This window comes from Mus caroli, unplaced genomic scaffold, assembly GCF_978045245.1.
Source record: "Mus caroli unplaced genomic scaffold, Mus_caroli_1 scaffold_3, whole genome shotgun sequence".
Classification (NCBI taxonomy): Eukaryota; Metazoa; Chordata; class Mammalia; order Rodentia; family Muridae; genus Mus; species Mus caroli.
In genome coordinates, this window is record NW_028227258.1 from 59768380 (window position 1) to 59793520 (window position 25141).

Consider the following 25141-nt stretch of genomic DNA (forward strand, 5'->3'; position numbering starts at 1 on the left):
CCCCAGATGTCTTAGTGATGATTGTTAAACATATGATGCTAAAAGAAAAAAAAAGAGCAAAGGAGACTTCCTCAAGCTAAAATAGTTTCTATATCACTAAGGAAAGAATCAATAAAATAAAAGGAAAACCACAGAAAGGAAGAAATATTTGTTAATCATATATCTGATAAGGGTTAATGTCCAAAACACAGAAGGAATGCACGCAAGCCAGTAGTAACCCCCAAATAACCTTGTTTTTGATAGGCGAAGAGGCTGAGTGGTCAACTAAAAGGTCTATGAAATGGAGTCTAATGTCACTAATCCTTAAGAAAGTACTATCCTACCCCATCCCCCACCTTTTGAGACAAGATATGGTGGTTTGAATATGCTTTAGTCCAGGGTTTGGCCTTGTTGGAGGAAGTGTGTCACTGTGGGAGTGGACTTTGAGATCCTCCTCTGCCTGGGAGACAGTCTCTCCTAGCTGCAATCAGATCAAGATGCAGAACTCTCATCTCCTTCTCCAGCACCATGTCTGCTTGGACACTATGCTTTTTACCATGATAATAGTGAACTGGACCTTTGAAATTGTAAGCCAGCTCAATTAAATATTGTCTTTGCCTTGGTCATGGTGTCTCTTCATAGTAATGGAAAACCCTAACTAAGTCAGAAGTACTAACTATCTTGTAGCATATGCTGGCCTTGATCTCAAAATCCTCTTGCCTCAGCCTCCTGAATATGGGAATTGTAGGCACCATGCCTGGCTGAAATACAGCTCCAAACCTCAGTGGGATAGTCCCTCCACTTCTTAGGAAAGCCTTTATCAGACAGGCAAGTGGCACGAAGCATTGACAAGGACATGGGGGAAAATGGACCTCTCTCCATTGCTGATGGGGATGTGAGTTCGCTGCTCCACCATTGTGGGAAACTGCATGGAAAGTCTCCCAAATTTTCCAATGCAGCTACCCTCTAACCCAGCAACCACACATCTGAACACGAATCTAAAGGAAATGATAGTATCTCGAGGAGGTGCCTGTATACTCCTGTTCGTTGCAATGCTATTTCAAAGAGCTCCCACCCAGAAACACACTGAGGGCTCATCAGCAGCTAAATGCACAAAGACCTTGTGAGACAAATATACCATGGGGTATTATTCAATCTTAAGAAGAAGGAAACCGTACTACTCTTTGTGACAACATGAATTAACCTGGAGGACATTATCCTAGGTGAAATAATATAAACACAAGACAAATAAGAGCTCGCATGTGAAATCTTAGAAGTAGAGAGGTGGGGTAGGACACTAGGAACTAGTGGTGGGCAAATGGAAAGACATGGGTCATAGGGTAGCAGCTTCCATATATGAAGCAAATAAGTTCTAGGGACCTAATGCACAGCTATGGTTAATGATATTAGACCCTCAAAACCTAATGAGAGAGTAGATTGTGTTTGTGTCACACACACAGCTTACACATACACACATGCACACACACACTCACACACATATATACATACACACATTCACATGTCTACATAGACATACACATGCACAAAAATGCTAACTGGAGTGAAAGACATGCTCATTAACTCTACGCAATGTCATTCCACAGTGTAGGCCAAATGATAAATTCTACATGATGTCAGTTCCACAGTGTAGATCAAATGGTCACATATGTGGCAAATACAGGATCTCTACATACCGCTTACACTTCAATAGACCTACATTGTGGTAGGGAGAAGAGGGAATAAGGCTAAGAAGCAAGCAGGAAAATCTCTAATATTGTAAAATATGGGAACATCGGGTGTAAAATGTGTTTCATTTTTCAAAATCTTGGTCTTCCTGTCCTACATGCCTTCCCCTTAAGTTACTTGAGGTTTGACACCTCAGACTAGATACAGGTGGCGACTCTCAAACTCAAGCTTCCTTGGAACTGTCGGAACAGATTGCAGGGCTGACAGTTTGCACTCAATAGAAATTTCACAAGAGTGCTGGAGCGATGGCTCAGCGGTTAAGAGCACTGACTGCTCTTCCGAAGGTCCTGAGTTCAAATCCCAGCAACCACATGATGGCTCACAACCATCCGCAGTGAGATCTGGTGTCCTCTGTGTATAGCCACAGTGTCATATAATAATAAAGACATTAAAAAAAAAAGATTCTTAAAAAAAAAAGAAATTTCACGAGAGCTCATACCCAAGCAAATGTGTGCTATAAATTACATGTATGGCATATTTCCTCAGTTAAGTGAGCACATGTGGTCTCCCTAACTCAATGAGTTGTTACCAGCTGCCCCAGGCAGAGACCAACCCTTGTCCTGAGCCCCAGGTGTGCAACGCCAGGTGCCTGGGATTCAGGATAAGCTGAGCACGTCCCAGTGTGACACCCTTGGGGAGCCATGAAAGCCACCATCTTGCAAGTCTGTTCTTCTTAAGTGTATTTTCCTTGAGGGTAGAAAACGGTGAAGGTAGTGGATAGGCCACATGTATTAAATGTAGGTCTCATGTTTTCTGCCTTGGACAATGAATGTTTGCTATCAGACAAAGGGTTTATCATGGTAAGTGGGGCCTGGGGGTGCGGCTCAGAGGAGGGACACTTGGCTTGCTTAGCTAGGTGTGGGCATAGGGAAGAAGAGTAAGCGACCTTTATTGATATCAGGTCATAATGTGTTTGTCACAGTTGTGAACATGGAATGGTTCGTTGATCTCTTCACTCATAAACACAAGGAAGCATAGCCAGTTTGGTTTGGTGTGTTTTGCTTTTGGTTAAAGTTTTAAGTCTTATCTTGTGTTTTAGGAGAATTCTCTCAGAGGAAGCTGCCCAGTCTTGCCAACTTTAACTAGCAGAGCACACTCTTTCATACTGCCCACTCTCTGCCAACGCTGGCGAGCTTCCCTCCTCGAGCACTTTACAGAAAGGCAGCAGGACCAGGCATCTGGGGTTTAGACTCCAAGAGGCTGCTGGGAAGTCACTTGTTATTTACCCCATGAACTTGACTGAGGTGATTGACTCCTGAGAGGCATCTAATTAAGCCAGAGCACTTGACTTCCCCAGCATCCCGAACAATCTTGCTGACAGTAAAACCACACTAATTTTTCTAAATAAGAAGAGAACGAGGGTTTTGGAGGCAGATTGACCTAGGTTCTGCTGCGTTTCCCTTGTTTCCTTTATTAAGCAGCAGTGATCACGGCTAATATGAAATTGCTGTGAGGAAATGGTCAGGAAAGAAACTGTGGGTCCAACCAAGGTTGGCCATGGCTCCTAACTGCGTCCCTTTGCTCATTAGCAAATTATTCTAAAAATGATGTGATTTCATGTTGTCTAGTCACCCTTCTGAGGGCCCTCCTTTGTCCTGTCACGTCAAGCATTAACTCACTCAGGTGAAAAAATGAGACAATCACACTTGACTTGGAGTGGCCTCTCTGACTGATCACACCTGGCTGGGGTGACCTCTCTGACTGATGTTACTGGTACACAAGCACGGACTTCTTCCTCCCCCCATCCTCACACCACTTCACAGTCTTTTCCCTTTGTCTGGATCTTTTTCCAATGTCTCCTTGCTTGGCTAATCCATACTCAAATTAAACTGCCTCCTCTAAAAAGTCTCTTTGGCCACTCTGTTCCACCATCAGAACCAAGAAGACCAGGGCATTCTGAGACCAGCCTGAGGTGGTGATTGGCACAGTGTAAGGTCACTGTGTATCTGTTTATCTGTATCCTTTCCTAGTCTGTTCCTAATTATTGAGGCTTCATAGTTCATTCATGATCACTGCACTAGGAAGTGTGATACCAGATACAATAATATTATGTTCACTTTAAATAAATAAATAAAATAAATAATATATGTAAAACTTCTAGAAGCTACTCAACAAACATTTGTTAAATCAATGATGCATGCGGTACTCCAAGACAAAGGCTAGCTAGCACACAGAAGGAGCTCAACATTAGAAGCTGTGATTGTGAGGTGGTGGGACAGTGAGTCAATCCCATCAAAAGGCCACCTCTGGAGGCGACATGATTCTGCAAGATTCAAAATGTCAGGCTGTGACTCCGATATGACTCTGGAAAGCCAATCTATGGGAGATAAACAGTGGTGGGCATGTAGGATGCTTTTGCTATCAAACTTCTGCTTTTTAAAGTTCAAGGTAGAGGGGTCTTGGTGCCTTTTCTATGTTTTCTCTCTCTCTCTCTCTCTTTTTCTCCAAAGAACAACATGTAGATGTGCCTGGTCATACAGGAATGCTATGTGTGGCCATCACCATCATTACCATGGTCATCCTTCATACTTCCCACATCCTGTGCTCACCATCCTACGTTATTTGAAGTTTGACATCTCTCTTAGCACACAAGGCATCAGCTCTCTTTCTCATGCTCCCGTGAAACTGTCAGAGCGGATGCTCGGGTCAGTGGTCTGTACTCCATAGAGCTCTCACAGAAGCACACAGTGAGGGACACTTGCTGTCTTTTTGACAGATAAAAATATGAGACCTGGAGACAGAGACTAGCATGGGACTGCAGTTTACACTTGGAAGGAGATGTCTGAAGAGAAGGAGCAGCGTCTATTACTCCCATGGCTCTCGTGGCCTCCTCCCTTTTCACTCAGAGCACTGCATGCACATGCTTAAGGTGACTTGACTTCCATATTTACAGGACAAATGAGACCCACGGGTCTGAAATAGGATGCAGCAGGGTCAAGATTTACCACTGCATGCTTTTGAAGGAAGCCTAAGTCAAAGGCTTTATTTCTACCTCACCAGAAACCAAAAGGGCTTATTTCTTAGTGAATTTTTAAAATCATAGGCATACCCTCTCTGGGTAGTGCCTTCTGCTCCAAGGACACAAAATTTCCAGGGCCTTATTTCATATCATTTAATCTTACCAAGCTATAGTCAATTACTATCATTAAATTAATTATGTGTTCTCATAGGAGAAACACCTTTCATCTTCTACTTCCCCAGAGTACCACTATTATTCCTAAATGTGTTTGACAAACACTGTCAAAATGCTTAGTCACTGTAGAGTGTGGCTCAAACTAATGACCATAAGTTCTCAAACTGAGAACCAGACATCGACATTAAAGGCTATCTCGGGGGAAAGAATTCTGGGTAGTAGGGTAGCAAAATGAAGGAGAAGGGGAGAGTGGGAAGGAAGGGATCATCTCTAGCAGTACTGATTTAGTTCTGGCCAGCTGTTGTCACTGTACTCTGATGTTATCCCATGCCCAACACTCCCATTCCATGTCTTGGACATTTTGCTACAGTGACTGCCAGAAAACCAAACTCAAGTTCTGGCTGTGTGAGTGTTCAGTGTCCACGCAAGCATCAGTAGCCAGTGCTAGTGTATCTAGTGCTTCCTGCATCTAGACTCATTCAACCTGCGGTTCAGGCAGATCAGATGAACACCCATACACTGGAGTGATAACCACTTCCTGAAAAGAGGAACTAATTAGCAATTATAACAATGAGAGGGCAATAAAATAATACCCATGTTTGTCTAGTAAATCATTTGAGGTGAGCCATTGATGCCACCTAAGGATTCTCCTTCTGGTTTAACGAGGAAAGAAAGCTGCAGGTTAGGCATATGAAATCAGTGCTAACAAAATAGGGCAAACAAAAAGACTTGCTGGAGAAGGAGAAGCAGGAAAAGAATGATGACTTTGGGTATAAAATGTGTGGGATTCCTGGGAAGGAAACTCCAGTCTCTATGGTCTCCTGGGCACTTTCTCAGCCATGTTGTTTGAATGTCAGGCCAGGCTCTTGATGCTGCCCTGGGATGATTTACTCAGTAATATGCTTTCATGTATATATATATATATATATATATATATATATATATATATATGTGTGTGTGTGTGTGTAAATATATATGTAAATATATAATATAATAGAACATATAAATATACATATTTACACACACACACACACATTCTACGTATTTTTAGGTTGCAGAGTGTCTGGCTCTTTTCTCTTCCCAGAAAGCAAGCCACACCCACTACAGCTGTCTCCAGAGAGCTGATAAGTAATGGGTGCTGAGATCCTGCAGCTCTCGAAGAACTGGGTCCTTCCCTCCTTCCCCTTTGCTGCTACAAGCAAAGCCTGCCCACCTCCATACTCCTCAGACCCAAGATGGCCTGGAGTTAGACTAGATTTTTGTTGTTGTTACTTATGAGACAGACTCTTTCTATGTAGTCCTGGTTGTCCTGGGGCTCACTATATAAATCAGGATAGCTTGGAAGTCATGGAGATCTTCTTGCTTCTGCCTCCTAAGTGCTGAGATGTAAAGTTTGTATCACCATGCCCAGCAGTAGCTAGACTTTTAATAGCCCTTTCTTGACTTCTCATATGTAAACTGGGTCACGTGATATGAGCTCACCCTTGAAAGCCTAGAAGAGCAAGCAAACCTCTTGATTCCCTGGAATGAAGGGTCTGACTCTCCCTTCCAGGGAGTGGCTCAAAGCTCTCAATCTTCCAACCCTTGAGAAACAAGGGGAAACTGAGTGTCATTGAAAGCACTTTTCCTTCAGGACCCCATCATGCTACCCATGATGGCCATCTCAGCTAATGAAGCTCTTCCTGGGACCTGAAGAACTGCTCTCCCACTGCATGCTGAGATGCTGTAACTGCCAATAAAACTCCTACATAGGGTAGATGCATCTCAGCTTCCCTTCTCCACCCACAAGCTCTGTATATGTAACAATGGTTGCAATTCTTTCCTATTATTTCCTATTCCCTAGAAACTCTAAGGTGTCCCGATGGATACTAATAAATATAAAATTTGAAGATTGCGTTTTGATAACACAAGGCTCATCATAATGGTTTCTTTACCTCCACAGAACTCTTTAAGCCTTTAGCACTTATATCCATGATAAATGGCGCAGATTAAACCATCTGAAATTATGGCTATATTGGTCAAAAACAATTGAGCAACTAGCTAGGTCTGGTGGCACATACCTATAATGCCAGCAGCTGCCAGGCTAGGGAAAGGAGCATTGCAAGTTCAAGGCTGGGCTGGGCTAAATAGCAAGGCCCTGGTTGTTTCTAATTATGCCACCTAGTTATTTTCTTACAGCCATCTTAATACACACAGCTTTGATTTTTTTTTTCCTAGTTCTCATTTCCAGGAGCCTTCCCTGGTGTATTGCTGATAGGGCTGACAGCAGCAAACAAGATAAGGAGTCGTTGAGGGGAGGGAGGGAGTCAGGAACGAATGGTCCAGGGAGTCTCGAAGCTCTGACTGACTAGCAAACAAAACAACAACAGAAACTCAAACTAACACTCCTAGCCTTCAGCGCTTTCACATGTCTGAACATGACATCATTTAGCGCCTCCAAATTTGCTGGACTACAGAATTCTTCTGGGGAAAGCTTATTGGTGTCACTTTGGAAATCACTGTCTTAGGCACTAGGTATAAACACTACTGAGTGCCCAAGTCATGCATGGTAGGACTTGGACCCAGATGATGCTCACATCCAACTGGACACTAGGTTGTGTACAATTGAAAGACTTCTTAAAAAAAAAAAAAGACAGAAGTTGGGGAACTCTCACCAGGTCTTGAGACCAAGTTTCTAAGAAGAGTGGTGTCATTTTGGTTTGGATCTAAGCATGTCCTCCATGGGTTCATGTGTTTGAATGTGTGATCCACAGTTGGGGTTACTGTTTTGGAAGGCTGTGAGGCTGGCTGGTGGATCAATGGGGGAAGGCCTTTGAAAGTTCTATTTTATTTTCCTTTAAGATGTGAACATGCTATACTCTTAAATTTCCACTGCCATGGACCAAGTCAAGATGGAAATCGTGAGCCAACATAAATTGCTTCCATCAAGAGTTGTGTATTGGTGTCAAAAGTAACTAGTACAAGTGGCCTACCATGTCATTTTCTAACTGGGCAGGACTGCAAAAACAGATTACTATATAGGTTTCTGACTGCTGTGACAGTAAGCAAAAATTCTTTAATTGTACAACTGCTTTCAAATTTACTTTTAATAACATGAATGTTCAGTAAGAAAAGCAGACTATCAGAGGGTTCCCCAATATCAACAACTGTTTAAAGTTATTTGCAGTTTGGCTTTAAAAGGGAAGAAACAGAAAAGAAAATAGTCCCAATGATTAATCCAGGGATGACTTTGAGAAATCGTAATATTTCCTTAAATGTTGCAATTGGATTTCATGGTGAAACAAAATCACACGTTACAGCTGTGAAGGGGGAAATGGGAAAATGGGGGGCACTTTAAATGGGGAGGAGGACAGAGAATTATACAAAGGGAGAGAAAGGGAAGAGAGAGAAATAACACTAAGGGTATTTTTAAAGCCGTAGAAAAACATCATTTTATAAGCTTACTTAAACACACACACACACACACACACACACACACACACACACACACGAGTTTTACCACTTATGATGATAATATTCCAACAGTCAAACTAACAAAAGCCCTAGCAGCAGGCATGGGAACCTCCCTTTGATTCTTGGTCATGGGAGTCCAAAGGAGTCCAGAAAGTACAGGCAGTTTCCATTGCCCTGGATGCCTTCCAGAGAGGGATGTGAGAGCCCGTAGTTGGAGACAGGGCTTGGAGGAATCAAGCTGGAACTAACCTGGAAGCCTCCTCCTGAGGACTGGGTCACAGCTTCAGAAGGTTGCTATGCAAGCTACCAAGAGAGAAAAGCCATCAATAGTCCTTGACAGCTCTAGAACTGTGAACTATAACCATGGCCCAACCAGCAAGATACCTCCAATGATGCAATTGTGGCATTTTATCTTGGGGGTAGCCAACAGCTGTCTAAATGATCTTAAGGTCTACTCATGCATGACACCGTAAATCTAACCAACCATCTATAGGTCATAGATCCTAGAGAAGCGCTTATTGCTTCCATTTCCTTAAGCCATTCAATATAACGTCTAACTATTCTAAATATGTATTCTTATACCCACATATAAATATAGCTCTCACTCCTCATTGGGGAGGCATCTTTTTGCAACAGATGGAGACTACAGAGAGCTACAACTAGTGAAAATGCAGGGGACACGTTATTTATTCAGTCCATACCAGACTATCCTCTGAGAAAATCCCAGTGCTTCCAGATGAGAGAGCAATTTCAAAGACCACCAGACTCTGAGACCTTCTAGACAGCTTACTGATCTTGGCAGAGTTGAAGGTCCGTGGTGGTTAATTTGCCAACTTGATTGGACTAAGAGCACCAAACACTTTCTGGGGAGGATTGACTGATGGGGGGGGGGGTACGACCAGCTTTAGATTGTGGAAGGCGTCATCCCATGGACTGGTGTCTTAGACTGAATTAAAAAGGAGAAAGCCAGCTGAGTACCTGCATTCTTCTCTCCCCACTCACTGGTGCACTGAGAAGCGAGCAAACCCTTTGGCTCCTGCAGTCACGGAGGTTCCTGCCATCTTGCCTTCCTGACCATATTGACTAACCTAACCAACCACCCATAGCTAAAGATTCAATTCTAGAGAAGAACCTTCCATTTTTCTTAATCATTAAATGTGATTTCTAACTGTATTTTAAATACCTATCCTTATACCCACAGATAAACACACCTTTCACTAAAGTGGACTCTATTCCCTTGAACCATGAGCCAGAATAAATCCTGTCTCTCTTAAGTTGCTTCTTATCAAATATCAGGTCACAAAGACGAGAGGAGACATCAGTGGGCGATCTTCTGAAGACCTAAAGTATAACCCTTCGATCAACCCACCTCTCTCCTCACCCAGAAGCCACCCACAGAGATTCCAAAACCTACAGGCATGCCCAGCACACAATGCTGCTGTGTGTGCATTTAAGGTATGCATGTACATGTTCACGTGGATGCACATATTTATGTAGGAGAGTGCATACACATTCTTGTTAGTATGCAAGACTCAAGTCAGTGCCCTCTATTGTCCCTCCCCTTGTGTTTTGAGGCAGAGTCGGGCTCACAGAACCTGGAGCTCACAGATTGGGCAAGAGTATCTATAGGGATCCTCCCTTGTCTACTTCCTCAGTGTAAGGATTGCAGACACGCACAACCTTTCTTGGCTTTTTATGTGGGTGTTGGGAATCTGAGCTCAGGTTCTTGTGCTGGCACAGATAGCGCTTCAATGACAGTTATCTTCTCAGCCCCAAAGAGCCCCTTTCTTAAAGCCTGTAAGGTTTTTCTTTGAAATAGCCACACTCTTTATATATGATGATTAGCTGTCTCAGCAAGACCCCAAACACTGAATCTCAATGTTTCAAAATACTATACATGTGTAAGGGCAAGTGAAAACAAAAAGCATTCATAGCAGAAATGCACTATTATAGCTAGTACTCAGGATACGTTTGTGGGTTCATTTGGGCACCTGATGATCATTCATAAAGCTATTGCCATGGAAAGTGTCTTCTTATTCTTACTCAGGACATTGCTGCCACAGTCATAGGATGTTGGTGGAGGATGAACTTATTCATGGGCACAGGAGTTCCTCTGCCCATGCCTTCAGGCAAAGCCTGGCCTGTGGGATACTCAACACAGGAGCACCACAGGGTTGTTCAGAGAGGCTCAGATAACTGAAGAGGACCCCTTTCTCCTCAGACCTCAGTGGGGGAATCTCTGTGCATAAAGGATACTCTGGAGATCTGCTCTCTCTCTCTCTCTCTCCACCCTGTCTTACTCCCAAACACAGCCTAGCTCATAAGCTCTGGGCCAGCAGTGATTGGCAAGCCCATCCCCCACATTCCTGTGCAGTGTCCTTGTGAGGGAGATGACTTAGTAAGCACCAGGTAGAGTTCCTCTGCAGGGAGCCCCACAGAGCTGGCCCCAAGGTGAAGATGTCTGCAGCTACAAGGCAGAGCTTGGCGGGCTTTTGCTAAATCCCCACCAGCTTACATTAAAGGTCTTAGATGAAGGTCTCCTGGCCTAAAGCCAATAGGAGGTCAGCTCAACTTTCCCATTCACTGGCTTCTCCTTAACCCACAGAGACGGCCACCAGGACATGTCCTGCCTTCAAAGAAAAGAAGAAGGAACAGATGGGAGATGTGTTCTTTGGATAGGTAGAAGTGAAATTCAAAGATTAGCTTCTTGCTTGGTGTGATTTCTCCCACCAAAGGATGGGTTTATAAGAGGACTGAAGAGAGGCAGAGGTGGGATGCATGGAACGACCATTCTGGGAGCCGGAGGGGGAAGAAACCACAGCAAGGCACTGGGATAGGTAGATAAAAGGTGCCATTTGATGAGCCCAGATACTACTGATGCCGTCTCCCAAGTCTTCCTCTTGGCTTTTATTCCCTGAAATTTATCATTTTTCATTTTTCATTTCTCCTCTAACTCTCCTTCCACAGGGCTTTCTGTCAGGACTTGCCCAGAAATGTCCCAAACTTTAAGGGCCTTTGACTGAGGCTGTTCTGGGGTCTATAGGATATTCCTTCCTATACCACATAGTGCTTGCTTAATTATTTTTTAAATTTCTTTCTTGTTTTTAGAGCTAGGGTTCAGGCTGTCCTCAAACTCATGGTGGACCCTTTGCCTTGGCCTCTCCAGTACTGTGACTACAGGCATGAGCCACCATGCCTCGCTGTGCTCGCTGTTTACTTGGCTTACTGTCCCATAGCACTTTATGCCAGCCACTGTGAAGAAGGGTGGCCCCTGTGCTGATACATCGTGCTCCTGGAGCCTGGAGCCCTTTAGCAAAGAAAAGAATCCATCATCAAACACAGCAAGGAGTAATGAGCTGGGTCCTTGTGCCAGAAGCACGTTCCCTGGCCACAGAATGATAACGCTACCATGGCTGTGAAGAAGCAGAGGTTGGTTCTAAGAGCTGGAGGCTCAGGTCATGGTGAAGAAGGAAGGGACAAGAAAAAAGGAGACTGTGCTATCGTGGAAAATGAAGAAGGGATGTTGCCGGGAGGTCACAGGGCACCTGTATGGAGAGCAAGAATCTGTAAAGGCAAGCAAGAGAGCAGCAAGTACGGGGTGTGGCGATGTGAGATGACATGAGGCGATGACATGAGGCACTGATAAGTGTACTACCGTGGTTCTGTGAGGAGGAAAAATTCAAGTGCAGGGAGGGAATCACAGCTGCACAGGTAGCTGGCAATGAGGGTTTGTTAAGTGTTTTATGAAACGTAACTTGCATAATTGCCACAGGGTCCTATGGTATTAGCTCAGAGATGGCTCCCAGATCCTGAGCCCAGGCACAAAGAAGATAAGTAGCTTACCCAAAGCCAAACAGCTAGGAAGTAATTTAGCCAGGAATGGACAGGCAGGTTAGTTCTACTGTGTTCAGAATCACCAGGATACCAATCAGCTCAGTCCCTGCAATAAAGCCTGCTGAGGAGGGAAAGAACAAGATGGGGTGGACAAACAGGGCTGTTATGAGACTGAGAGACAGTTTTTCTTTCTATGATGGAAAACCCTGACAGCTGGGCTGTGTGCTGACTGGGGCAATGGAGTTTCAGGGAAGATGGATGGCAGCAGCCAGAGTGCAGGAGCTGGGAGACTGAGAGATGAGGAGAGGGTGGGACTGACCTTTGATAGTGCTGGGTAAATCTGCACCCAGACGTCTAGCCTGAGGTCAGAGGAAAGGGCATCCGTGAATGTGGCAGCTGGGAAATGAAGAGATGAAGGAGTACCTGTCTGCTAGTTTCCATGTCCTCGGTGAGGGCTGAAGCCAGACAATTATCTGAGACCACGGTGGGGAGAAGGGATGGGTTTGTAAGAGGACTAAAGAGAGGCAGAGGAGGGATGCATGGAACAACCATTCTGGGAGCCAGAGGGGGAAGAAACCACAGCAAGGCATTAGGATAGGTAGATAAAAGGTGCCATTTGATGAGCCCAGATACTACTGATGCCGCCTCCCAAGTCTTCCTCTTGGCTTTTATTTCCTGAAATTTATCATTTTAAATTTATAGACAAAGAAAAAGAGGAAACTTTTCCCCCTGTTAGTGTCATGCTGGGACTGGCAGAAATGTGCCGGAAACAGTGTCATTATAAATCTTGACGTATCCTAGGTTTGGAATTTCAAAAAGTGAAGGTGAAGATAACCAGAACAGGGGTTTCCTACCTGCGGAAACTCAGGGTTTACTCCTGTGGAGACTCGGGATTTCCTATCTGTGGAGACTTGGAGTTTCCTACCCTTGGAGACTCCGGGGTTTCTATCCGTGGAAACTGGTGCGTTTCCCTTCATCTCTATCAACGCGGATCCATTGCTCTTTTAAATATATCTTTAAAGGAAATGAGGCATGATAACTGATCTCAGGTGGAGTTTATGTCCACCTGGACTAAATCTCTGCCCATTTGCTGGGACATCAAAGGCTTGAGTGGAATCGCTTTACAGGGCTCCGTGATCCCGAGTGGGTACGAGGCGCCCAGAGGGACTATTGAGTGCGGATCGCTGGGCCCACTCCAGTTTAGTAGACTTGGAGGGGGTCAAGAATGTGCTCTTCCAACAGTTCCCGGGGTGCTGCTGCTGCAGAAATGTTGGGGTGACTGTGGCAAGATGTCCTGTTTCAAGTCCACCCTGTTCAATGTCTCCAGAGGCAGAGAATGCTTCTATGTCTCACAGAGCAAGAACTAAAAATAAGACATCTTACTTTGATCCAGTGACACCTAGAACGTTCTAGACACAAAGGTTCTTGGAATGGTCCTCACCCTACCTCCCTCCAAGTCACTGTTTTTTCTCTAAAACCGTAGGAAGGGAGGGAACCATTCTGCAAGAGCAGGCAGGGCCTATCCAGTGCTAACCCTGCAAGATGACAAGGTCTGCTGTTCATCAATTCATTTAGCTTTCACTTCAACCCTAAAGGCTAAGAACATATTAGCATCCACTTTACTGACTCTACTGGAGTAGAGATTTTACTTGGGTCCCACAACAGAGAAATGGAGAGTTCGGCCAGTCAGGCTAACTCCAGAATTTTTCCATTTTTCCCATCCGTCAGGAGTAAACATAAACGAAGCTTTGGATGCTCTGGTCTGAAGATCCCTGGTGCTTGGGTAAAGCAGTCTTCTTAGGACAGCTCAACTTTTTTTCTAAGGTCACTGGCATTATGGGACCTTAAAAACATCCCTTTCTATGAGTCTTTAACAGTATGACATCTGAGAAGCTACCCACTTTATTTTGGTTGTCTGAGGAGTATAGAGACGAAAGGTTCAAGCTCTATGCTATGTTTACCATCTAGTGCAGGGGTCCTCAACCTTCTTAATGCTAAACCAGAACCCGACTCAGTACTGGCAAAAACCCACTACCTGGGCTGGAGAGATGGCTCAGTGGTTAAGGGTGGTTAACCCTTTAACACAGTTCCTCATGTTGTAGTAACCCCCAACCATAAAGTTATTTTCACTGCCACTCCATAACTGTAATTTTGCCACCATTATGAATTATAATGTAAGTATCTGTGTTTTCTGATGGTCTTAAGTGACCCTGTGAAAGGGTCATTTGACTCCCAAAAGGGTTGTAACCCACAGGCTGAGAAATTCTGATCTAGAGCAATTACCAAAAACAACAGAGACTGAGGCTCTGGCTTTACCTGAGCATCTCCATCAGCCAGCCAGGGCTCTGCAGTGCTAGTCACTCAGGAAGTGAGGTTTGCTTTTGTGTTTTTAAAGATTTATTTATTTTATATATGTGAGTACACCGTATCTGTCTTCAGACACCAGAAGAGGGCATCAGAACCCATTACAGATGGTTGTGGACCACCATGTGGTTGCTGGGAATTGAACTCAGGACCTTTGGAAGAGCAGTCAGTGCTCTTAACCTCTGAGCCATCTCTCCAGCCCAGGAAGTGAGTTTTTGCCAGTACTGCGTTGGGTTCTGCTTTAGTGGCAGGAGATGAAGCAAGTTGGTTGGAAGGAGAGTTATCTTTATAACTAAGTATAGGGCAGGAGCTAGGAACATGTGCGTTCCCAGCATTGGCTGGTGGAGAGACTATAACCGTGCCTTGGTATCTGCAGCTATGCAATGGAGATAATTAGGAGTATGAGGCAGTTTAGCTAAGGAAGCATTATTGCCCACTTGATCATTAGCCCATAGCTCTAACTGCATTCTGGTGGTTGCCTGCGTAAGGCAGCTGTGAACTTACTGTAAACTATGGATGGACAGAGTACAAAATGTTCTTCCCACAAGGCAGCCTTCTTAAAGGAAAAAAAAAAGTTTACATCGACTGTGATAAGTAAATGCACTTAAAAGCAAAGACCTTTTTAAAATGCCCTGCCACGCCTACATTCCCTCTGTAGAAACAACAAAGGCCGGGGGAAAATCTTCTTGGCTCTTTTTCGCATGATCAAAGATAGATAATAAGACATATAAAACCGGATATATTCCCTCGTTGTATTTGTCTTTGTTAATCTTACTGTAATGGTCACCTCAAGGTTTGCTTGCTTTAGTAATAAAAATAAAAAGCACTTTGTTTGCACTTCCTGCGAGCTCAAACACCTCGAGTCCCCTCATTATCCTAATATGTGACATCTTTGGCATATCCTTTGACCCTTGAAGACTTAGCCTTTCTGGCTGCAGGGCAGGTCGACATTTGTTCTCAATGCTATACCATCCGAAGGCGTAGATGCCCAGCTGAGCACACAGTAGGGCTTCCCAAACTTACCAAAGAAGCCCCTGGCTACAATGTCCAGATCTTCAACCCTGTAGTCAGACATGGAATAATCTCACTCCCAAATGCTCAGGTTTAGAAAATGGCTGTGTCTCAGATTCATAGACAGATATGAAAGGTATGACCGATTTGACTCCAGTCCTCCCAAAGAAACTTCTGTAAATAGAATGTTGTTAAATAGACTCTCTTGGGGAGTATGCCTCAGTGGATCCAATACTTGCTATGAAAACAAGAGGACCCAAGTTTAAACCTCTAGCACCCATGTGAAAGGCATTGCCAAGTGTGCCTGGGATCTAAGAACTGGGGGGGTCAGAGATGGGCAGATCCCTGAGGAGCTGCCTGGCCAGCCAGCCAAACAGAAAAACTAAGCCTTGGGCTCAGTAAGAGACTGTCCTAGTTTGTTGTCTGTTGCTGAGATAAACACATGACCAAAAGCAACTTGGCAGAGGCAGGAGGATTACATCCTACAGCTTGCAGTCTACCTTAAAGGGAAGTCAGGGCTCAAACTGGAGGCAGGAACCTGGAGGCACGAACTGATGCAGACCCATAGAACACTGCTTATTGGCTTGCTCCTCACGGCGTGCTCACTTTGCTCTCTTACAGAACCTAGGATCATTTGCCCAGGAGTGGCACCACCCATAGTGGGCTGGAATTTCCCACATAATTATTAATCGAGAAAATGTCCCATAGGCTTGCCTAGAGGCAGTCCCGTAACTGAGATTCCTTCTTGCTGGATGACTCTAGCTTGTGTCAAGTTGGCAAACAAACAAATACCCCACCTCTAATCATTGGCAACCAGTGGTATCATTTCTTTTGGTTAAGATCAAATTTAAAAACTAAGATCAAAAGTAATAGAGGAAAACACCCACTGTTCTTTAGTCTCTGCATGTTCATATGCATGTGTGCATATATGCGAGCACATACACAGACACACACACACACACATACACACGTTGCTCTTTAAAGATCCTCAAGGCCTTCACTACAACATCTGCTTCAAGGATAGAAAAGCCAATGGTAATAGCATTGAAGATAAGTTTTTAATGGCCATGTAATGAACATTATAGAGGAACTTGCATGTAATATATAGAGTAGTGGTTGGCATCTGTATTCCATTAGGATATGTCAGACACATAATTATCACATATCATTCACATGACCCCAGCAATTATGTATTGACATCATCCCCGTTACAGTTGGGGAAGCTGACACTGATACAGGGTAAGCATTGGTGATTGGCCAGGGTGTCGATCCATGCAGTCTGAAGCCAGAGCTCAGATCGGTATCTAGATCGGTATCTACAGTGATAGTATTTTCCTTCTTCCTGACAAAAATGATCTTGGTGAAGCTCTGCTCCTTAGTGAGGAAGGCAAATGAGCACCAGGAACAACATTCATAAGTAAGTCTGGCTGGGAACATAAAAGGGGCAATTAAGGTACCTAGAAAATTCCAAAGGGGACTTCAGAGCTGAAGTGGCACCAGAGGTGGCTGTTGAAAGAGTGAGAGTCACTGCAGCAGGCAGAGGTGAGGGAGAACGTGTACTCAGGTGATACAGAAGGACTCATGGGGTCCCTAAGACCCCAGAGCCTTCCATTTAATAAGCCCCAAGAGATAAAGGTTGGACTCACCTTCTATTGCATCTGTAGGGTTTGAAGTGTTAATCTGGTTAAGGCTGAGCTCTGCCAGGTAAGATTCTCTCTCATCAGGCAAGCTTGCACAGTGCTGTCAAGCATTCTGCCTGATTGGCTTGAAATGGAAGACAAAGACGCTAGGGCCAAGTTCCAGGGGTCTCCTTGGCTCGAGCCTCCATCATTGACTTTAGCTACCTTCATGTGACAAAGAGACACCCATTCTTTCTCTGTGCAGTAATCTCCTTCTTTGGACATCTTCATCAGCCCTATGGTCTTCTATAACTTCAGATAGGCTAAAGAGGTTTCCCGGCTCCTTAGCAGTGTCCTGTGGAAGTCTGCTCTGCTGATATTTGTGATTTCTCTGTTCTGATCTCTCTACTCCTCTGGATATTCAGCCTTTCTCCATTTCCCTTCTCTTCCTAGCTCTAAAAATAAGTGTTCTTCACTCCCTGTCACTGGCCCCTTTGTCCTCCTATGGGCTCTCCTTAGGACCCTCCCACTCCCATGTAACCAACCATTCCTTGCCTGACCCCTCCTAGTTTCTTCCCCGTGTTTTCTGGGCTTTTCTCATCATCATCTGATGGTCTCAGGGGAACCTTAGACTCAATGTGCACCTAATGTAACGAGCTCCCCTATCAAATCCCTCTCCTTCGACTCACGATGCCCATTCAGGACCAGGGTACTCACTCCAGGACCTGCCCCTCACCCCACCTTCTACTGATCCATACCCTTCTCTCCTTCATGTTTCTCAAATCCACTTCCCTTCTCCAAGTCTCTAGTATCTTTTTCCGTTCTCTGACTTTCTTATTTGGATAGCAACTGCCTCCCAACTGCTCTCATCACCTCCAGACTTGTGCTTCTCCAAGGTGAAAATTCAGACTCCTCTGCTGGAGAATGTCTGAGGGCCAATCATCACCAGCACCCAATCCCCAGCTCAGTCTGGTAAATAAGACCTTGTGTGACCTGGTGTCACCTCTCTGTCTACGTCTCAGAATCCATGTTGAGATGGTATAACAAAGTAGCAAGCAGCTTTCTGTGCTGGCTCATGAGTTTTGGTTATCCTGTTTCTTCTACATAGAGTGTCTTTCTCACTTTTAAAACTTGGTCCCTAAACTAATTCATTTTTTCAAGAAGCAACCCAGATATTCGGCTTAGGAAAACTTCCCTGATGCATCGGGCAAGAAAGGGCTTCAATTGCATTTGTTATCATCCCATAACAAAGGAATGAGATCTTGGGGACTCTTTCTCTATTGTCAGACCCTTGTCAGCATCTTGGTCATCTTTGTCCCAGTGCCTAGTGCAACACCCATCAGAGAACAGACACCCGGTTATACTGTTCACCAGAACATATGCTCTCAGATTAGTGATCCTGACCTCCACCCTTGGACTCCAAGCAGCACTTGACAAATGGTCCATTAGTGACTGTTGGTGCCATGGACAGCCATGATGGCAGGAGAATCTGGATCACACAGCTCCTCATGTGCCAGGGCATTCTTTCCCCAAGCATACATATTCTGAGAGAGAGGTTAAAAGCATCAAACTCTAGTAAGGGAGCAATCTGCTGGGTCTGCAGAAGATGGGATGGCAGGCCCTCCCATGAGCTATGTCTTGGAACTATCAATGAGAGGAGCGATTATGAATAAAAGGGATTATGGCAAAGAAAGGAGATTAGTTGGCACTGAGAGAGGACACTGGGTTCCCCAAATGGGTTCTGTTTGTATCTAAAGAAAAGCTTTCTGATCCCACTATCCATTGAGATGATCAGGATCCCTCTTCCCCGTCTGTCACTCTTGTGGCTTGTCCCTGATTTTGCAACTGCAACATTTAAATGGTGAACAAGGCAACCAGGGTCACTAAGAGGAGACTCTGTTGATCCTAGTGGGTCACTAAATTTTAGAGGGTGGGGGGACCCACATTTTGAACACCCACCTCTGGCTGATCCTCCAGCAAAACCAGTCTGGCTGGTTGCAATGTATTATTAGAAAGCCCACGTGCCTGACCTTGGAACAACAGAGACACTTGTTTCCCATCCTGGAGAACCTAAGCTTGGGTGGTGGAGGAGGAAGGCCATGGCGGGAGCAGGAGCAAGCTCCTCAGAGCATCGGAGAGTGGGTTTAAAGCTGCCCCACCCCTTATGCATATAGCTTCAGGGCTATGAAGAACCTTTACAAGGGGTGATGAGATTCAAAACACCAACAAAGCACCCAGTATGCTGGTGCTTTCAAAATGCTAGCTCCTGACAAGGGCACTTCCGACTGCCATCCACACAGGCTGAGGCTTCTGGACAGAGATGTTTGACACCTGTTGCTCCCCAGGGCGTTGGCCCAGCACAGTGAGGGAGGGGTGCTGTCCAGAGCCCCTCTCTGCTGATCCTGCAGAGCCTCTGCCCCTCCTCTTGCTGAACATGAGTGAGGGAGGTGGAGTTCTCTTTCAAGGGAGGAATTTTCTAGGCTGTGTGGGAAGTGATGTTCTTTACAGACTTTTTATTGTTAATCACTCTCCTTTCTGCCACCTCACCCTCCTTTTCTTTTCTTAACTGGAAGAGACACATGAAATTGGAAGACTGGGTCTTCAAACAACCCCTAGAACCAGCATGTGTGTCTTCCTAAAAACTGTTAATGAGTTAGGACTGACACTGAAATCATCATCTATTTCCTAGTGGGGGAGAAGGAGGGTGGAGGATGGGGCAGGCCGGCACCACCACCACCACCACCAACAACAACAACAACAACTACAACAACAACAAAACCCTTTCATTTTCCATCTCTTTTCAATCAGAAAGGTAAATGATGTCCTAATGGGGAACCTGGAGTATAGCTGAGGAACAGTAGGCGGCAGGTGGGCATGCGTCTTTTTATTGTATTTTATTTTAATTTGTCTGGGGGGTTATGCAGCAATAACCACCAGGGTGTCCTTTCTGGGCTCTCCTGGGAAAATGAGGGACCCCAATCTTGCAGCTGAGATTGGGCTGGAGCTGGGAGTTGGTGTGAGAGTGCAGAGACATTATGCTCACAGGAAAGTGTTGAAACACTGTCTGCCTGTCTGCCTGCTCACCACCAGCCCTGCTCTCCATCCAACCTCTGCAGCTCCATGAACTGGGTTTACTGTGCCTGAACATCTCAGCTGAGTCCTCAGTGTGGTACACACAGTTTTCAATCCACATCTACCTTAGTAGGAATGAGTCTTTCATAAGAAAGAAATCACCTACCAGAACCTTCCCTGAGTCTGGGCAGTTGCTCAGGGCTGCTAAAGTTGATTATTAACCTCTTCCTCCCCCAGTGCTGGACCGGATAAAGTGCAAGTGTGACCCTGTAGCACAGACCACAGGTTGTTAGCACCTCCCAAAGACCCCACCCCTGTTCTCAATTTAGGGAGAGAGAGAGAGAGAGAGAGAGAGAGAGAGGATTACCTCCAAAAGATGATCTGCCCCAAGGAAGCCATGGAGAGGGAGTTCCTTCCCACAGTCCTGCTGTGTGTGGGGCCAGATTTTGGTGAGTGGAGCTGCCTGCCTGCTGCTGCCCTCCTGGGTGTTGTGACTCACATCGGGTTCCTTTGTGCTGTCTTTAAATAGTGCAGGCTGGGAGGGGTGCATGTAGCTGTGGACGGCTCAGGTATGAGGAAATAGCTCCGTGAAGCCAAGGCCCAGGGATGCCTTTCTAGGCCCTGACCTGTGAAAGGGTGAGGAGAAGTTTCCCAGTCTCCACCTCGGGGCTTGAATTCATACAGGTCACTATCTTCCAATTGCACAAGGCACAAGGAGGATCTAAGCTCACTGTCTGAGGAATTCCAGGAAGCTGCAGGGTTGGTAGAAATGCTGATCCCTGCTGGTGTTGACCTCAGACCTTGGCTGGGTCACCCGTGATAGAGTTTCTCTCTCATGCATCTGATCCCTGCTGGTGCTGACCTGAGACAGCAGACTGGGTTGTGCCCACCCCCAACCCGTGCCTCCCTTAGAATCATTCTCTATGTTCAATTTCTGCTGGTGCACTCACAGACAGGCCATGAGCTGAAGCTACAAGAACCCTGGTGTGCCCTGGTGTTGAAGAACTCTGACAAAGCTAGGTGAGGAAATCTTCTGGTTTCCTTTCAGGGAGAGGGTGAGGGGACATGTCCCTATCCCCATTTCTTAATGCTGCTTTGAGATTCCAGAGATGTTGAGAATACATTGCTCAGAAAATTATTCAAGGTGAGTGGATAGCATTCTGAATTTCATGGCAAGGCAGCTCTCTCTCTCTCTCTCTCTCTCTCTCTCTCTCTCTCTCTCTCTCTCTCTCTCTCTCTCTCTCTCTCCCTCCCTCCCTCCTGTCTTTGAAATGGGTCTCACACTGTAGCCCTGGCTGGCTGGCTTGAAACTTACTAGTCTCACAATGTAGCCCAGGCTACCTCATACTTTATCAATCCTCCTGCCTCAGCCCCTGAGCACTGGGATCACAACCTAGGATATTAGGGAGTTAGCAGGTTTAGAAGAGGCTCCCTGTGCCTGTCCTCTCCCTGAAATAAGCAAAGAGCAACACCCTGGAACCTATGCAGTGTCCATGAAGATGGGTTCTTCCAGGGTTTAGGAAGCTGAGGTCACTGGAGGCCATAGTTTCCTTAGATCTATACATTCTGAGCAAGAGCACAAAGGTCCAACCACTCAGTGAGCTCTGAAAGGAGCGGCTCCACCTCCAACACTCCTCCAGCCACCACATAAGGTCTGAGGAAGGTCCTGGAAGGAAACAAGACAACTGCAAACAAAGGGGCCTGAGGGAGATGTCAATGGGGGCAGGTGCACACTGCCCCATAAGGAAGGTAAGGAGCTAAAGAAACCACAGGTTACACAGTGGGCACTGCCACAGCAGGGAATCCAAGCTGAAGAACATTCTGCCATCTCTGGAGAAGCAAACTGACATCACTCCAGTTCTGGCTGTGAAACAGAAACAGTGAACATATTTTTAAAAATGGCAAAGGGCATTGTGGTGTGTGTGTGTACAGAGAGGAAGACAGACAGACAGACAGACAGACAGACAGAAGCTTTGCTCCCTCTCCAGCCCTTGAGGGACACGCACTGTTCTCTGTGACTCTGCTAATGCCCCCCACCCTGCCCAGTCATCCTCACTCTCCCCTCACCATGGGCTTCCCTGTGATTGTGTCCTCTGGCCACTCTTCACACAGCACCATGTCCCTAGAGTGCCCTCAGCCGCTACTCTGCTCCGCTTCAGCTGCCCTGTATCTGGACTCCTGAGCACCTGTGTCCTCAGCTCAGGTCCTTTGAGCTCTGGCTCCTTACAGCCAGCTGCTGAGTCATCATCTCTCCACTGAGCTCTCCCCTGGAGACTCCACAACTTCATCTGCATCTGCCGCCTGACCCATCATCTTCCTTGTTACAGCTCTCAGAACACAGCAAACTTGCTGGCTGTTTGTTGTAGAGGTCAAGGGACATGTGCCCTCTGCCCTCTGAAAGGTCAAGGAAATAAGTCTGCAAAGAGAGATTACAAAGAAAAGATAAAAAAAAAAAAAAAAAAAAAAGATTAACTTCCAAAAGGAGAAAGGCGCGCACAGGGAGACTCACAGGAGTGATTAGTCACTCACTTAACTTTATTAAAACCATCATGCTCTGCTTGCTTTAAGGACAGTTCAGAGAGAGGCTCATGGTGCTTATCAGAGGACTATGAGATTTCCAAGCAGTCTCATTGGAATTTAAATGTACAAACGGAAAGGATATTATCTTCTCATTCTTTCTGACCTCTATGGGGCTTCATGGTAGGGTAGAGGGCAGCCCACTCTTAAAAGAGATGGGGAATTCCAGAGTTTCCACCCAGCCTTGAGTGGGCAGAAACAAGCTTTCCCTTTAGGTCACATGACTCATGTGTCTTCACACACCATGTTTGGGTGATATCAAAAAGCGTCACCCTTGCCCCCATCTTCCCTTGTTCCGCACATCCCTACATCCAGCCATCTCTGGACTCTCCCTCTTGGATGACTTTGCTATGGTGGTCAGAACAAAGTGGCCCAGGCTGGGCAGCCCCAACCACAGGGCTTTATCCCTTCTCGATTCTGAAGGCTCTAGGTCTGGGGATGATGCATTGGCAGCTCCGTGTCTCCTGAGGTCCCTCACAGCAGCGTGGGGTCTTCTCCAGAGTCTTTCTCTGCACAGCTGCTTCCTCGTCTTATCCTCCTACCAGGACAGTGGCCATATTTAACTAAGGCCTGGCCTGAAGGCCTCACTTGAATCTCATGGCTTCTTTGCTGGCTCTGTCTTCTGAGTGCTGACATTCTGAGGTTCTCTAAGGGTCAAGCTCAAGGGTTTTGGAGAGAGATAATTCAAATGGCAGTGTTCCTTTATACATCCAATTCCTTTACACACTTCTTTATACATTTTACTCTCCAATATGACTAGGCTCCCACTAGTTTCCAATTGATTATTAAATTTATTTTATTACTTAAATTATTAAATTATTAAACTTATTAAAATAATTTAGTGGCTTGGTGAGACGGCTCAGTGAGTAAAGCGTTCAATGTGTAAGGGCAAGGACCTAAATTTAACACCGCCTCCCCGCAGAAGTTCAGGTAAAGCCAGATACAGCAATTTGTACCTGAATTCTCAGTGATGCAGTGAGATGGGAGAGAGAGATTGAAGAATCTCTGGAAACTCACAGCCAGCTGACCTGGTGTAAACAACAGCAAGGACCCTCACATGCATGCACACACACATACACATGCACACACACACACACTTCTTTTGAGGTGGAGCTGGAGAGATGGCTCAGCAGTTAAAAGCATCTTACAGTACCCAGATCCTGTGTACTTCCATTCCAATGCCTTCTTCTGATGTCTGTGGGCTCATGCACACACATGGTGAATATGCCTACACCCAGGTACACATATGCACATATAATAAAATAAATGAATTAAACAAAATTTAGTTTACACGTGTCATTGTTCCCACAGGCAGCCCCTAGGGGGCATTTGACACACTTCTGCAATGCAGAATTCTAAAATGCATGCTGTCTCTCTCCCTGCACTGTGTGGACCAGGCATTTTCCACTGATTTCTCTAAAGTGACATGCTTTCTCAGGACAAGCAGCCTGGTTATTTGTTGGTCTCTCCACCTAGAATCCATCCCCGCCTTTTCTTTGTTTTATGCAGATCTGTGGTTTACCTGCTCCCATGTGACCCTGGAGACTCTGCTTGCGACTGTTGACTTGTCTGTGGCCTTTACTAATCACACCGTAAAAATAGGAACAGCATTCTAACCTCCTTTGTATTTCACACTAACTGGAGGCATGCACAGAACAAGCGATCATTAAATATTTGTTGAATAAACACATCTGTTCCTTTCACAGTGCACAGCCATGGCCTGGTTTCCTGTTTCCTGCTTCTGCATCTGTCTCATTCCTGGTATACAAACTCCTAGAGGATAAAAACCAAATTTTTTCTTTGTCACCAGGTCCTAGCACCAACCCAGACATAAAAGGACTGTAGCAATTGATGGATGGGAAGAGGGATGGGCTTGGACTGTGACCCATCAATCAAGTACTTCCTGGAGCTGTCTGACGAGCTGGATTGACACCGTTAAGGGTGGAAGAGAGCATGCTGCATTGGGAAAGAAGGAGCCATTTAGGCTTGAGCACAAGAGGAAAAAGGGAAGCAAAAATAATTTGTTTCTTGAAATAAAATCAGCTTTCTTTTTATTGATCTTGAGAAAGAAAGTGACAGAGACGAATTGAATGCATGTGGACCCAAAAAGCCCTCCTGTGAATGTTTTAGGTGATTCATACAGTTGGGCTTCAAACTTCTCACTTAGTATTGTACATCTGTCTGTGTGCCAGGCTTCATGTCTCCTGGGACAGCGAATCCTGGCCGGGACAGGAAGAGCATCCACACCTGTGTGAGGCTTCTACAGTTTTCACACAAGACCCTGAGTTCACATGACCCTTACCACAAATAGCCTTGGGCGGGAGTATTACAACTGGGGAGACTAAGCCTCAGA

At 45.4% G+C, this 25141-nt stretch overlaps 1 protein-coding gene and 1 long non-coding RNA gene across 2 annotated transcripts in view; one reads left to right on the forward strand and one right to left on the reverse strand.

The window, feature by feature from the left end:
• The window catches only part of Vtcn1 (V-set domain containing T cell activation inhibitor 1), an 83905-nt gene extending 63185 nt beyond the window's left edge, over positions 1-20720 (reverse strand). The window contains exon 1 of the mRNA XM_021158813.2: positions 20579-20720. Within this exon, the coding sequence (XP_021014472.1) occupies positions 20579-20610 (32 nt within the window). The 5' untranslated portion in view covers positions 20611-20720. The remainder of the gene's footprint in view (positions 1-20578) is intronic.
• Positions 20570-24792, forward strand: LOC115030621 (uncharacterized). Its single transcript, XR_003836213.2, has 3 exons — positions 20570-20660; positions 21164-21231; positions 24599-24792. It is a non-coding gene; the product is annotated as an uncharacterized LOC115030621 (long non-coding RNA).
• The last annotated feature ends 349 nt before the right edge of the window (positions 24793-25141 follow it).